We start from the raw sequence: 15,648 nt of genomic DNA, 5'->3' as shown, positions 1-15,648 counted from the left end.
GTTTAGATCTGACTTACCCAAGTATGATGTTCGTATTTTTGCCATTTCTTTCTCCCACACACTCCATCAGATTTGGTCACCATACGAGGTATGATTCATATTATTCTTTAGAAATGTATTTTAGTAGACAAACTTTACAACTGAAAGAGTTTTTGAGTTTTTAAAATAATGAATTCTTCAGTGAAAAAGATCTATCAAATCACTTTACTGAATGCATTTTTTCTGCATTCAGCAACTTTGCCAATTCACATTTAATTGCAGCTAAGACTGGTTTTTCTTACTTGGTATCATAATCTAGTACAATTTTTTGAAGGAAAATAAATGTATCCACCTCCTACTGCCAAAAAGAAAAAAGTTCCCTTCAAAGAATTTCCTTCTAATAATTTGGCATAATAAAAGGTATGGAGAATACAAGGAGGAACTCTTCCCATTGAAGGCAATGCCTCATCATTTCCTGCTATCCACTTGTGTATCTTTAAGTACCTACAAGAACACTGTGTGAAGACACACAGGGAATAAATATCCACAGCAACATAAACTCAGGTTAAATCATGCGTTTTTGTTGAGATATACCAGCAACCAATTAGAATGCCAAGAAGTCTCCTACCAGCATTAATGGAAATTAAATGCATTCAGGGTAGGGGTTAAATACATCTGACAAACACTTTAGAATCAGTTATTTTTCCATATGCAAGTTTGTCACTAACTCTTTGTTTGGAATTAAATTATAATCTCACCCTAAGGCTTTCTGAAAATTCCTTTAAACACATAGAGCAGTAATCAGTACACACACTAACAAACCAAATAAAAAAGCTAGAGACACCTGCGCCCACATTTTTAAAAAGACTGGAAATATTTCGAAATGCTAAGAGCAGCATTACTGAAAATAATACATATCAACCTTCTCAAAGGTTGTCTCAGTATCATCTTTATTTGTGTTTGGTCTTCAATTTTTAGTTAGATATTTTGGGTTTAAACTATAGCAAGTAAGGGTTTCCAATTCAAAAGGTAATGGGAATCAAGATAAGTACTACTGGTTCAAGTGATAGATGTTATTGATTTATTGATTTTTAAAAAGCTTTATTAGTTTGAAATCATGTGGTATCATAAAAATCTTCCCTCATGCCCTAAAGATCTGCAACCAATTCAGAGAGCAAAACCTCTTTTTTGCAAACCCATTTACGCGATTTCTATAAAAAGACTTTTAAAAAACCTCACACCTATCAGAGAACAAGCAAATAACTTAGTCACCAACCAAACAAATGCTGTGACTACTACATTTCCTGATACATACTTTTTTAATTCTAATACAAACCTTGCCATCTGCTGTGATCACTGACAAAATAACTGACTTCCGTTCTCAATCTAAGGTTTCATTATGACAGTAAATGTCTTACATCTAATATTAAAAGTTACTCCAGTCCCACTGCAAGACTGTACAGGCTTCTATGGTCATTATAAGCTGTTACAGAGGTATCAGAATATTCAGTTCTATGAATAAAGGACTTCATTTTCATAGCTATTGGTGCAAAACTTAAATATAAATACATTTAAACATTGCAACAGAGCACAACAGTTTCATTTACAGAGAGGCTACACGAATTTTTGTATAATATGTGTTTCCAAACTTCATAAAAACTAAGGAGATGTCCTTAGGATAAGAAAAAGTTGTAAGGATTCCAAGGAATGTGTCTCCAAACAAAACACTGAGAAAAATAAAGTGCTGGTGTATTAAAACAGGAAAAACCCCACATTAAAAGCTAGTTTTGGGACAGCTAGAAGACAAAAGTAACAACTAGATGCAAAACCTATGCCACTACTTCCACCTTAAAATGCCTACAAGAAAAAAAGCCTATACAGTGGTTGAAGGAAAAGTGTTGCTCCTAGAATGTTTGACTTAGAACTTTCACAGAGCATTTTGTATCTAAAGCATTCTTCATAGTTAGTAGCTATTTTAAAAACCAGAATTAGGCTGTTGGACTGTTTTTTAAAAAAAGAACAGAATTTACAACAGCTGTAGCACATTCACAAGTATTACACACTTGCAACATAATAAATGTTAATTAACTATTAGAATAAGCACAGTCTACTTTGTCTGCTAATGCATACAACTCAAGGGTCCAGCAAAAATGAGCATGCAAAGTTTTGCCATAATGCTAGAAAAGGAAATATAATTCTGAAAACAGATTACAATATTGACACCTCAGGATATGAGTTTGATTTTATTTTATTGTCCTCCTACCTGATAAATTCTAAATGGGATGTATCGAAATCCATTATCTTCTGGAGGATACTCCATGAGTTTTCGATTTATTGCCCAAAACTGCTCAAATTTATCTGTGAAGGCAAAATTGTCAATATTAATAACATTTTTTTCAGAGAGGTAAATGAGACACAACTGAAACATCATGCAAGCTTTTCTTACAGAAGTTTAACCTGTATGAATTAATTTTTCCCACATTTCTCTTCCCTATTTAGCCTGAAGCCAAAGGTAGGTCATCTGCATTCGCCTATGAAAACAGTGATGTGGTGATTTATTGAACTGAAAGAGAAAGCAACTTTAACTCATATCTTATCTCCCACTGTTAAGGAAATACTGGGCTATAGATTATGAATTTCATTACCTCAATTAACAGTGCCTGTTTCTCCACTCCCTGCTGTTACTGGTCCATACTGTCTCACAGTCTATTAAAAACATCTAAGTGTTCTTAGCTATAACTGAACAATGGGTGTACAGCATACAGAAACTAAAGCAAGAGAAATACTTCTTGAGTGGTTTACATTTGGATATGTAGATCTTAAAATAATCTGCAGCAATGATTTCCAAACTTCACTGTGACCTTAGTGCTATAAAAACTAAGGAGATGTCCAAAAAAAAAATACAATCAGAAAACATACTGCCTGATTCATGATACAACCTGAAAATAAAAGTTTATGCTTGTAACACATTTTTGTTATTATCCAAGTAAGTAGGGTAAATAGCCTGCACACCATTTCATGTTGCTCAGACACTAGAAGAATGGAATAGTTTATTACATTTAAAATGTACTAATGACAGCATAGGTTTAAGAGTAATAAAGGCTTTTATACGTGCAAATCAATTATTCAAATGAAGCAAATAACTAGCACCAAAAGTGATAGAAAGAAATACAAAGAGCTAAGATGAATAAAGCTAGTGCTAGCCTTACTGAAGAAGGCAGCTTTAGAAGAGGAAGAGCAAGGGATCAAATTCCTTATAGGCCCTAACTTGCCCAAAACACCAAATGCAGCAGATGTTTCCACAGAAGGAACACAGTCTCCTATTTTCTCTCCTCAGTACAATGTTCAGCCAAGTCTCAAGAAACTGGGCTCTTGCAGAATACACCCATTACAAAATTCAGGCCCAGTGAAACAAGGTAAAATTCAGAAAGGTATTCACAGGGAAAAGGTTCTTCCTGCTTCCAAAAGTGCTGATTACACTTAAAGCAATTGCAGAAAATGAGTTTGAGATTTGCTTCACTCCAGCATACAGCACAGACGCCTGGTCAGGCACAGGTTAGCGTATACTTCAGGGTTTATAATACATTGCTTTTCCTGACTGAATGCAAAACAAGGCAGGAATTTCCAAGAAACTGGGAACAAACTCCTGCCAGGTATACTGTAGCAGCATTTCCTGATACTTATCTGAGAAAGTACTTCCACACCCTTGTTTCCTGATTAGCAGCAAGTGCCTCTTGACAGGCACTTCCCTGAGCCACAGTCAGCACCACCAGGCAGGCACCTGCCTGGCATGAGGAGCTGCCTGGATGCAGGGTGTCACCCCATCATCCAGTGGGTTGGGAGTAACAGTGATAACCCTGGAGCAGACTGTAATCAAACAATCCCACATTTGGGAATCCCAGTCTACAGAGTCAAAGGTTTAGTCTTAAATGTCCAGCACAAAGGATGACTGACTGCCTCCTCCTCAGGAACTCTTTCAGAGGGAAAGTGAAGATTTAGCATGCTTCCTTTTTCCTTGCAGGCAGCACTCAGAATGACTTGTAGCTTTCACTACAGATGTGAACAGGCATTCCACAGCAGGCACTGATAGATTTATACTTCAATTACCACTTCTAACTCACTTGAGAAAACTGTTATGGTGATACACAAAACAAAACAATTCAGACCTACTTTAAGCTAGTGAGCTTCAGCAGACTTAAATAAGGAATCTTCATATCTAGAGACATCCTACTTGAACAGAAATAAAGCAAACATTAACTTGATTTACTTGTTTAATACTCATATTAGTGTAATTAGAAATGTTGGGTGAATAGTTTACTGTTCTCAAAATTCACCAGAAATGAGCATCACATCTTATGGATCAGAAGAAGTAGAAATCATGAACAACTAAAAGTCTTATGTCAGAAGATTAAGCATATTAACCCTATTAAGCCTTGTGGCATGCAAATATGGCAAACAAGGAAGGCTCTGGATGACAAAAAAGTTAAACAGTAGTAATGTGCAGTTAACTCACTTCTGTTCTTCATTCCCGCTTCCTCACCTCCCACAAAACATGCCAGAAACCAGGTAATCTTATTTAAGGCAGTTCAAATTAAAAATTTATACCCCTCAGATTATTCTCTGAACACTCAGGCAATGTTTAAGAAAATCTATTGTTCAAAGTTGTAATAGTTTCTGTGGTTTCCAAACATAACAGCGATAAATCTGCAACAAATGAATTATGAATTCGTTGCATTTTGTAATCAAGCATGTTATGTCAATCCACCTGATATCCCAGGAATTTTAGCTAGACATAATGGAGTCAGATATCTTAAGATCTCCACTGTGTACAGCACTGTCTGAAGACCTCTAAACAAATTGCTCCTCACAACCTTATACTGCTGTCCTCCAAACATCTTTCCAGGGATACAGTATTTTCACCACAGGAAACAGAGTTGGGTGTAAGAAAACTAACACAAATTTTTAAAGCAAGCAGGAGAAAAAAAAGTTATCCAGTTTGCATACTGATATATATGACCTGGCAAGAGCTTTTATCAGCAGAGCATTGGCTTAGTGCCAGAACCAGGAGAAAAAAAAGTTATCCAGTTTGCATACTGATATATATGACCTGAAGAGCTTTTATCAGCAGAGCATTGGATTAGTGCCAGAATCCTAAAGCTCCAAAAGTACAAAATCCAAAAGTGACTGCTTTCCAAAGAACCTTAAGACTAAAAGCTTAAAAAAACAAAGCTACTGACAAATATCCACCCCAATCTCCTTAAAAAACTAAGTTAAGGATTCTTCCTTCTCTCATTTTTATGTATCAGTACCCTCTATTTTTGCCAAGTCTCAAGGAAGCTATTAGTGCTACACTGAGCTAGAAAAACTAATTAGTTTACTGGCTAGACAGGACAAAGACAGAAGGTACTGGCTGGAAATTTAACAATCAAAACAAAACTGACTTTTCATCAAGCCAGTAAACAAGGAAGACTTCTCTACCTATCAGCAAAAGCACTTTACACACTTGTCTCCCTCCCTCGTAAAAAGCTTATGCAGTCTGCATGACATCTAAACCACCATAACAGTCAAATCTGATTCCTTTTGTTTTTCACGGCTTGCTTGAAGTGTTAAGAGTTTCTGTATTAGCAAAAAAAGTACTTGCAAAAGGCAGATGTCCCTATCTGAATAACAATATTTAAAGTACTGACAATAAGGTTTGAATAGAAGTGAGATTAGTGACATTATAGAAGTTCAATATGACTCCACTAATCATATTTCTTAAACAAGCAATGATGATTCTACATAAATTCGCCAAAAATGAAATATAAAAACGTTTCTATGTATTTTATGTCAAAGATCAGAAGGTTAATGACCATATAATTGAGAAATGTATCCGCCAAGTTGCTAATATTTGTAACTATTTATTACTTAGAAATGCAGTCACTGAATGCCCAAAAGACAACATCAGCTTTCAGTACTACAGAGACACATACAGAATCTATGAGTTGGCAAAACTACAAAGAATTAATGTCACCCATGACAATAATCTCAGTACACAAACTCATTAAGCAACAAAGCAAACTCAAACATAAATTTACAAATACAGTATGCCACATTATGCAGGCAGGGTCCAGAAACCTACCAGGAACATTATTCATGTCTTTAAAGTACCCATTAAAACTGCTGAAAAAATTACTGACACAGGGCAACACTGGGAATTGTTGTTTTCTCCATTAAACCAGACCGGAGATCTATGGAAACCCAGGGCACTGGGAATATTTCTCTGTCTGCTCTGGGGTCTCCTGACCCGCAGGGGAGCACTGACTTTGACCCTCATTCATGGACAAAGTTTCCTAGACTTCAAGTGTGAAATAGATTATAGAGAGTAATGCAGGTGTATCACTTGGTGAGAAATTTAGGTTTTGGGATTTTTAGTATGTTGTGGATGGAAGCAAGATAGAAGGCACAGGGTGATGTCCTGAGTTTCTTCTTCATGCTTCTTCTTCCTTCTTCTTCATGGGTTTGGGTGGAATTTTGTAATTGGGCAGAAAGGTCTGCATTGTGGGCTCTTTGGGATCATTTATTAGGTTAAAAAGGAAAATAATCTAGGTGTCAGTTCTTAATTGGCTAGTTTAGTCTTAAAAGACCTTGTAACAAGAGATTGTTAGCCATTTTGTGCTTTGCTAATGAAAAGCTGCCAAACTCACAGTAGTGAGACCGTTTCACTGATGAGAAATAATAAACACCCGAGTCCGAACATGAAATACTGTCTCAAGTGCCTTCAATCCAGACCCAGAGAAACCCATGGAGATCCTTTAGCAGTCATTGAAATTCATCCAAACTTACACGGAACATGAAATACTGTCTCAAGTGCCTTTAATCCAGACCCAGAGAAACCCATAGAGATCCTTTAGCAGTCATTGAAATTAATCCAAACTTATACCTTGTTATGTTAAAAAGTTCTTGGTAACGCCATCATACTTTGCTAGTAATAGACAGCAATTGCTGAACCTCTTACTCTTGAGCAGTGTTAACTAAGGATTAATTCAAGCTAAGGGCTAAAAGGCTAAGGTCCCATTTGCCCCTGAGTCTCAGCCTGAAATGGTCTTCAGGCAACCAGAAAAATTAGTTTCACTCATACTAGCCTCTTACAGTCATTTTCTGAAACTCAAGTGCTGTCACGCTTCAAACAACTTGAAATTTCACATGGATCTTGAAGTTAGAAACGTCCCCTGTACCCACAGGAGGCTAGAACAGGATGGATTACCAAGAGGGCAAAGGGCACTGCTCAAGTGCTTGCCATCAACATGTGCATTTCACTACCACATAGCTTTAAATCTGCATGCACAATCAACCTGGGCAATTACCACCGAATGGAAAAATACATCTACAAATATCTTGCAATGAAAAGCCTTGGTAAAAGCATACAGACAATTAAAATGAAGTTCCCACTGCAGTGTAGTAGGTAAAAGAAGTAAAAAACTCCACCCTAATCTTTAACCTTATCAACAAAGATATCATAAGAGTAAGGAACTATTTTGTTTCTGTATTTGATAGGGATGCAGCTATCAGAGATTATCAGACTCTAGGACGGGACATTTCAAGAAGGCTGATGAGAGGGTTTATGAAACAGAAATAAATAATACAAAAACAACGGAAATATTTGAAATTCAGAAAGGAAATACTCATTCATGGCTCTTATATTTCAGCATCTTTTTAGAAATTCAAAGAAGTGAACAAATTAGTGTAGCCCTCAGGGTAGCACATATGAACAATTTTGTCTGGACTATTCATGGTTTCTCCTTAAAGGTATTTATTGGAATAAATTAAACAGAAAGCTTGAAATTAAATTGTATCTGTAGCTCTATGCAAGCAATACCAACTTGCAGCCTGCACACAACTACGTTCAATACTAAAGTTTAAAAAGCACAAAACTTGTCCATTCTCAGTGGTTCACCACTGTCTAACAACCATATGAACAATGGAACACTTGGGGAGAGCACTAAGAGACCAAAGACTGATGCACAAGATGTACAAGAATGGCAGAAAAACTTTAGTTTGGAAGTGCCTTTGGAGGTCAACAGCTCCTCACCCTGCCCCAAAAGAGCTGCCTACACAAAGTTAAATGAGTTTGCTCAAGGCCTTGCCCAGTGAAGTCTGACAGTCTCTGTGGGTTTCCACTCAACCACTTTCACTTGCCCAGCACACCCCACCCTCCCTTCCCCATTTACCATCAGACTTCCTGCTGCTCCTGTAACAAGTAACTGTTTCTTATTTGGTAATTGCCCAGCTCCACTGACAGTGGAGACAAGAGGGAGAAGAGTCTGACTCCATCTGCTCTAGGGGCGTTCCTTTCAGGTAGAGCTGGTATTAAATCCACCTTCAGCTTCCTCCTCATCTTCAACAAGGCAGTTTCCCCACTCTCTAATAAGCATATACTCCAGCCCCTAAGAATTTTACCAGCACTCTGCTGGATTCTTTTCTGTTTGCCCCATTCCTTTTGTCTTGGGGTCCCAAGAGGACATGGCACTTCCAGTACAGCTTTACCAGTGCTGAGCCAAGCGGGGGCACAACAGCTTGAGCAGCTCCCAAGTTAATCTTTATTTGTGCAACACCACACAAAGGCTTTCAGCTCAGTTTCTTGTTCACCATTACCCACTTCCAGAAAGCTGCTTCCCAGTCAGCTCTTAGACTGCCACGGGCTTTTTCCAGTCTCTGGTGCAGGACTTGTGTGTCAGCCCTGGGAGGCTCCAGCCATCATGACCCCTTCCAAAGGGCAGATCTGCCCTCCAATCCACCAACTTGTCCTTTCACTCACAGACAAACTCACTAAGGGTTAATCTGTCACATACATATAATCCAATTGTAGGGTACAGAGAGCTGCAGCTGAAAGTCAAGGATACAAAGTGTATTTTTTCAATGTTAAAGCAAGCATATTTTCTACTGACTCATGTTTTAACAAGCATTGCTTGTAGCCAAAAAGATGTCTTCTCAAAATTTAGTATAAATACTACTTCCACATTGTTCCCAGGAAGACTAAGACTCTGCATGCATACATAATTCTGCTCACTGGTAATTCTAACCAATTTTATAAAAACTTAAGTTCTTGTGTGGTATGCCTCAAGCATGAAGTAGTTTTTGTTGATGAAATAAGTATTTTGAACACTTTAATTTCTGTGCTATTCAGAAACAGTATTTACAGCTGATTACTGTAATTTCCCAGCTATATAAAGATTTGTCTCTAAATTACTTAGTTCACCTACATTCATCATTCATATTCTCGTTTTATAAAAACACCAATAATTACAACTATCAAGGACTTCAGGAAGACTTTGGTACATATCTGACTCCCAATGACTACTACAGCTAGTGACAGCTTTTTGAGGGCACAGCTTGAAATGCTGGTATGACATTATTAAGATATTTATTTTTCTCTTCCATTTTACACATTGCCACAGTTAAAATGTTCTTGCTATTAAATACCTAGTTTACCTGGGCATTTGAAAGACCATGGTATATAATACAAATCCACCACTGAACGGGGAACACAAGTTTACTGAACTTTTCAGACTACCTTCATATATGAGTCACTATCAGATCTAGAGAGACAGGACCTTAGAACAGTTTTGACTTAATGTAGCAGAAGCCACAGAAATATGTGAAAATATTCTTCATGTAACTGATAGCAAAGCAACAACATTCAATGTAAGAGGACATTTTGAAGACTGTACAAGAAAGCAGCATGTCATTCTTTAGATTATCTATCACATCAAAAAGGCATTTTCCCCCTGTTTTCTTACAGTATACACAAGGGAGCCATACCTTACCAACATTCTTTTCACTTACTCAACATACAAACCAGAAGTTTCACTTTAAGTACTTTATCCTGTTTCCTTACCACCACCTCCCTTCATTTCTAGGTCACCAGTTTACCTGGAAAAGGTTTAGGCAAAGAAAGTCATCAAGATTGACTACTTCCTTTCTTTTATTGAAATAACAAAATGCATACATCCTAAAAAATTTAAAACCTTTCTCTACAACAAAAACCAGGTGATCTCAGAAGTCCTGTCACTTAAACTAAAAGGAAAACTCTGATGATGGACAAGTTGTAGTGGTTTTGGTTCGTCAATTTAAGATTTCCCTAATTTTGAGATTTTCCCAACCAGTGCACTGATGAGTGTGGTGGGTTCAGTGCTGGCCAATCACCCATGCACTCACTTCTGCTGTGAGATAGGACTAGGAGAAAGGCAAAGCTGTTTTTGAAACACATAGCCCACAGGGTGTACACAGGAATTAGAAGCAGGGCTTGTTACAGGCTTTCCTGAGGAAGTCAAAGGGAAAAGGACTCCTGACAATTTTATCCATCCTCCAGCTCTCTGCTCCATGTCTAGGATAGCCTTGGAATTTTGATTTCTTCATTTCTAATTATGCTATCTCTATATATATGAAAACAGACCAGCATAACACCATGTAACTTTCTAACCCACTTTGCTTTCTCTGTACTACGTTTCTCCTAAAAAAAAAAAGCTTTTCTTAAAAGTAACCTTTATAGTAATGCATATTAATAAATTCAGGTGCTTACTAGTAGAAAGTAACTTAGAAGCATTTCAAATTGCAAAACAAGAAACCCTCAACAACTAAAAGAAGTTAAATTTACAAGTGAAGGCTATTTTTTAGAGATAGTGTACTCTAAATTTTAGTTAGACTATACAGATTTTTCAGGAAATTACTTATTTTGAGAGGGAGGGGAGGAAGAAAAGCAGAAGGCAGGAAAAAGAGACCTCGAAGTTTGCTCCTTCAGAGTGTAATGGTTTTCATTAGACACATGGCCATCTAACACAAGAGGGTGAAAATGCTAGAAACACTACCTCATCTTTAGGCAACCTCCTTTTGTGGCAGAGACTTCAGTAGGATTGTGAATGCTGTGTTACCTTTTGCTTTCCTTCCTTCTCTGCCTTCATATAGTTCTTGCCCTCCTTTGAGACCTACTGGTTCTCACTGGCCTCAGACAGACAGATCTGCTCTGCCCTCCTGTTTGACAGCAGGAAAGAGAAAGCCAAGGGGGGAATGCAGGCTGCCATCAATTCCCCACCTTTGTGCCAAAGCAAAGGGCAGCTATTCAAGTAGACACCAGGACAGCACAGAGGACAAGCAAGGCAACAGCAGTTTCAGGGGGATGGCAGTTTAGACTCACAATACTTCATCCATGTGAGTGGAGCACTGGTTTAATCATTTGTGCAGAAAGGGTAACAATCCCCTAAACACTGCAGAACTAACAGTGCGGTCTGGGTCACAATTCATTACCAGAAAAACGACCACAACTAACTAAACCCCAAACACAACCCGCTGCTATGGAAAAAAACTCCAAAAACATCCCCAGAAAGGCCTGCCCTGATGCAGCTGATTCATTCTGCAGGTCCAACCTGCTCAAAGCCAGACCCTGCTCAACACCAAAACAGCACTGGGCTGACTTTGTGCAGGGCTATATGAACCAGTCCAAATCACATTCCCTCAGCTCCATGGTATCAGCAATGTTTGGTGTATGCCATGCTAGCTTAACTCCAGAATAAGCAGGTACTGATGCTAGTTATAAAGCAACTTGATGCATTTTGGGACATTTTTGACTAAGGAAGCCCAGGAAGATAACAACTGGGTTTTTAAAATCACTTTTAAACAACACACTAATTTTCAAAGTTCAAATTAATTATTTAATCTTTCTTCACAGTTAACCAATCCTCCACACATTGAACATGGAAAGAACTTCCCATTTTGGTAGCAAAACAGGGAAGAAGTAAACAAGGTAGCTTTTTTATTCATTCTCCTGATAAACTCCAGAAGATTTTCTAAGCAAATTTCAAATGATGAGTTGAGATCACAAAGATTTGTTCAGCTACTAAAGCATGCTCACCATGGGGTAAAGGACAGCACTGCTTCCACCAGTTCTCTATGAGGAGAAGAAACACGTCCATCAAACCTGAGTGGGTCAAGTGTACACAGCACAAGAAAGGCTGTAGGACACTCCCTTTTTTGCAGTTTGAACATTTCTAAACAGAAATGTGGTAACTGAGAACAAACACAACTTCTGGCTCTCAAAAACCCAAGAATAGTTTAGATAAATTTCGGAACTAAATGCAAGACAACACAAGCCTGATTCTGTCAGTAAGGCAAGAAAGAGATCAGATGCATTTAAAGACAAAATATTGTATATTCTGAATGCTTGCAAGGATTTTTCTCCTCTACTAAGAACAATTCAATATGGCCCCTTAACTTCTGGTAAGCCCTACAGCATGAATGAGCATTACATTCTTTTTCCATAATATTTTCAGTTAAATAATGACTTCATTATATTTTATAATATATAAAAGAAACCTTAAAATAGTTATGAGTTCTTACTGTTTATTTCTCCCACTCATGTATCAGAAATACCAAGTCTATTCTTCATTGGTTATAAATGATGCCTGTGAAAATTTCAGGGTACAGTCGCTCCTGTTAGTCTACAACTGATAAAAAGCAGATGTGCTGAATCTAAATCCCCTCATTTATCAACCATTATATACTGAAGTTATAGATATTAATTCTTTGAACCATGCAAAAATACAACTCTCCCCCTGGAAACAGTTGGGATTTCAATGGTTTGATCCTGACTCATCAGCAGGCCAATAGAGTCTTAGAGTTTCAAAGCTGAAAGCCTTTCTTTTTCCATACAAAAGGCAAGAACAAAAAAACCCACCCACTTGAAAATCCCTTTCATGCATGATAAAAATGGCCATAACTCTATCAAAGCAAAAACAGTAGTAACATTTTCCATGAATTCTGACCAGAGAATTTTAACAATTCATACAAAGGAACAAAGGTCAGTATGCTGCATACTCTGCTTTTATCACTTCCCTACCACAGATAGACATCCACGGCAGGTCAAAAATGTACCTGTCCCAAAGAAGTGTTCTACCTCAGAAATATCTGGTTTATGAATCAAAAATTGTCTGTGAAGAGCAAGAAAAACCACAGCACAAAATAGAAGAATATGTTTTCTTGCCTCATTTGGTATCAGATTAACATAAAACCAGAAATGGTGGGAGGAGGGATGTAAAGGTTGATATGAATAACCACCAGCTGTTACCAGCATAAGATTTTCCCACAAATTCATTATTACAGCTCTCCTCTGCTGCAACTTACAGCAACTGATAAGTTTCATGTGTTACCTGCTCAAGAAGCTGCTTCTCAGCAGAAACATTTATACCAAATTACTTGATAGTTATATTTCTCCAAACAAAACTGGATAGGTTTCTGTTCAAAAATGTAAATTCAGGACATGTCTTCTAAGTAATGCTATCACTCACTAAACAAATAACACTTCCTGTAATTAAGAACTGAAGAAAATTGTTTGAAGTTGCACAGAAAAAACAATCTGCAGATGTACCTTTACTTACAAAGCAGTTATCACAAATGCTACTTTCTTTTCTTTTTTGTGGTCATTTATTCTGTTTCACAAAGTGGTTTAAAATTATTACATCTCAAACGAAAGCCTATAAAAACATATTGAAAGATACAACATGCTTAAAAAGAGTTTTCTTGGTTTCACAAGCTTTTCTTGTTTCTCCTTTATGAAGAATTGAGAAATTAAAATTAGCGTTTGAAAGATTGCTTAAACTTCTCATTCAGGTGTCAGATTCCACAGGTGCAATTTCTCATTAAGTACAGTGAAACCTGGAAATCAGCTTTGCTAGGCAACCTCCGTTCTCAACATTATAGAGAAAAACAGAAACATTCTCCTTTGCCTACAACTGAAAATATTTTTAGACAAATAATCAACTAAAAGATAAAGCCTAAGATGAGCACGAAAACAACCCATGCTGTTTAGCTGTCCTCTTACCTTAAATATTGAGGGTATCAAGATTCTGTAACTTCTGGTTAAAAGAACTTTAACCTGTACTGTTTCATTTTGGAGGTATGCATGGGCTTCCTCAAGATCTTACTACTCAAATGGCAAATTAAGATAGTATCTTAATTTCTAACTCTCATCCAATTAAATAAAAAATAGAAAGCAGAGTTTCTAATAACCATTCATCTTCAAAATTATCACTAGAGTACCTTTAATATGAAAGCTAGTACCACTAAACAACAATGAAAAAAAGCCACACATCCACTAAACACACACATTAAACCAAAACTAACTTGGAACTTTCTAGGCTAAACCAAAAGCATGGTTCAAGTCCTCTTACATTCTAACGTTCTTTTTAATTTTTCGTATACATATATGGGAAGACCTTAATTCTAACTGTTCTGTATTTTGTCTCTCAACACAGAATAAACATCTTCATGCTTATATTAAAATGCTTTCATAAAATGAATTTACTAGAGATAATATAAATGACATCTTCAGGAGATCAGAAAAATACAATGACAGCAGCATGATCACCCATGTCAGACAGAAGTTACTGAAATACAAAAGCTTTTTAACTTACAGGTTCTAGAAATCTTAATACAGAAGATATTACAAACAAATGTTTTATTTTGCACTGTAATACTGATTCATACCATATGCGCAAAGTAAGAACACTAATTAAACATCTTGCTCTGAATTATTTTGCTGACTTTTCCAAGTCAATATTTATTTTTGCTGAAGTCCTTGTGAAAGCCATAAAGCAATTTAGAGAGAAAAGTAAAATTATTAAATCTACTGGACAACTTTTTTTTAAAGATTACTTATATTGTTTGCCAGTGACAATCCATAAGCATTAACTATAGGAGACAATCTCTTAGGTATGGTCCAAGATAGCTAATACTGAATACTTACACCCCAGGTGTCTCCCAAATAAAGACCATTTGCACAAAAATACTCTAGACAATATTTATGTATTTTGATTTGTTGCTAGTTTTGGTTTGTTAAAACAGAGTCATGACCCAATCTAATTCCTTGAATAACTCCAGGCACCTTTGAATTATCACCAAAATTATTATTTTAATTTAAAAAAAACTATAAACCACCAAACCCATCAATGCTTTCCATTACACTAGACAAAAATTCTGCAGAACAATGGCATTTTATATCTCATGCAATAACTGAAATTTGAAGAAATTATTTATTAGCTTGTTCAACCTGAATACAATTAATACTTGATGTGTTGTATTTACCATTCTGTAATCCCATCCACAATTGCTTATGATCCTTTTTTTGCATTTCATTGATGACTTGACTTTTGTGCTTTAAAGCATCTGCTTCTTTTATACAAGCCATAAAATGAGCTTCAATCACATCCTTAGAATGGCAGTGTAGAAGATCCTTTTCTGGAAAATTCTACAAAGATAAATGATAGATCAAGAAAAATAAATGCAACACATACCTTGTATGATGAAGAATAAATGACAATTTTAAATAGGCATACATTTATGCAAAAGAAGCACACTGGAATCTTCTACTTACAGGAGAATGTAACAACCATTCTCTCATTGTGCTGACAAGACACAGGTTGCAGTGAAAATGCTTCGGAAAAAATAAAAGCTCAACAACTTTCTGTAAAACCAGAATTTTAATATGTTTTCAAGCAGATATTTAATCTCAGACAATAAACAGGAGAAAATGATGAGAAGCAAGTGACAGGCACCTAATATATACTGGCTCTCTATAATATTTTATCAACCATTTCTAAGTAATTCCTTGAAAACCAAGCAGAATCACCCACATATATG

The 15,648-nt window shown here is 36.6% G+C and overlaps 1 protein-coding gene across 1 annotated transcript in view; it reads right to left on the bottom strand.

The window, feature by feature from the left end:
• The window catches only part of ATG5 (autophagy related 5), a 73,117-nt gene that overhangs the window by 39,423 nt on the left and 18,046 nt on the right, over nt 1–15,648 (bottom strand). Inside the window, exons 4-5 of the mRNA XM_039728691.1 lie at nt 15,094–15,256; nt 2,243–2,337 (exon numbers count right to left, since the gene is read on the bottom strand). Coding sequence (XP_039584625.1) covers nt 2,243–2,337; nt 15,094–15,256 — 258 coding nt within the window. The remainder of the gene's footprint in view (nt 1–2,242; nt 2,338–15,093; nt 15,257–15,648) is intronic.

This window comes from Passer montanus, unplaced genomic scaffold, assembly GCF_014805655.1.
Source record: "Passer montanus isolate IOZ18808 unplaced genomic scaffold, ASM1480565v1 scaffold11, whole genome shotgun sequence".
NCBI classification, from domain to species: Eukaryota; Metazoa; Chordata; class Aves; order Passeriformes; family Passeridae; genus Passer; species Passer montanus.
This window is presented reverse-complemented; position numbering and strand designations above follow the sequence as displayed.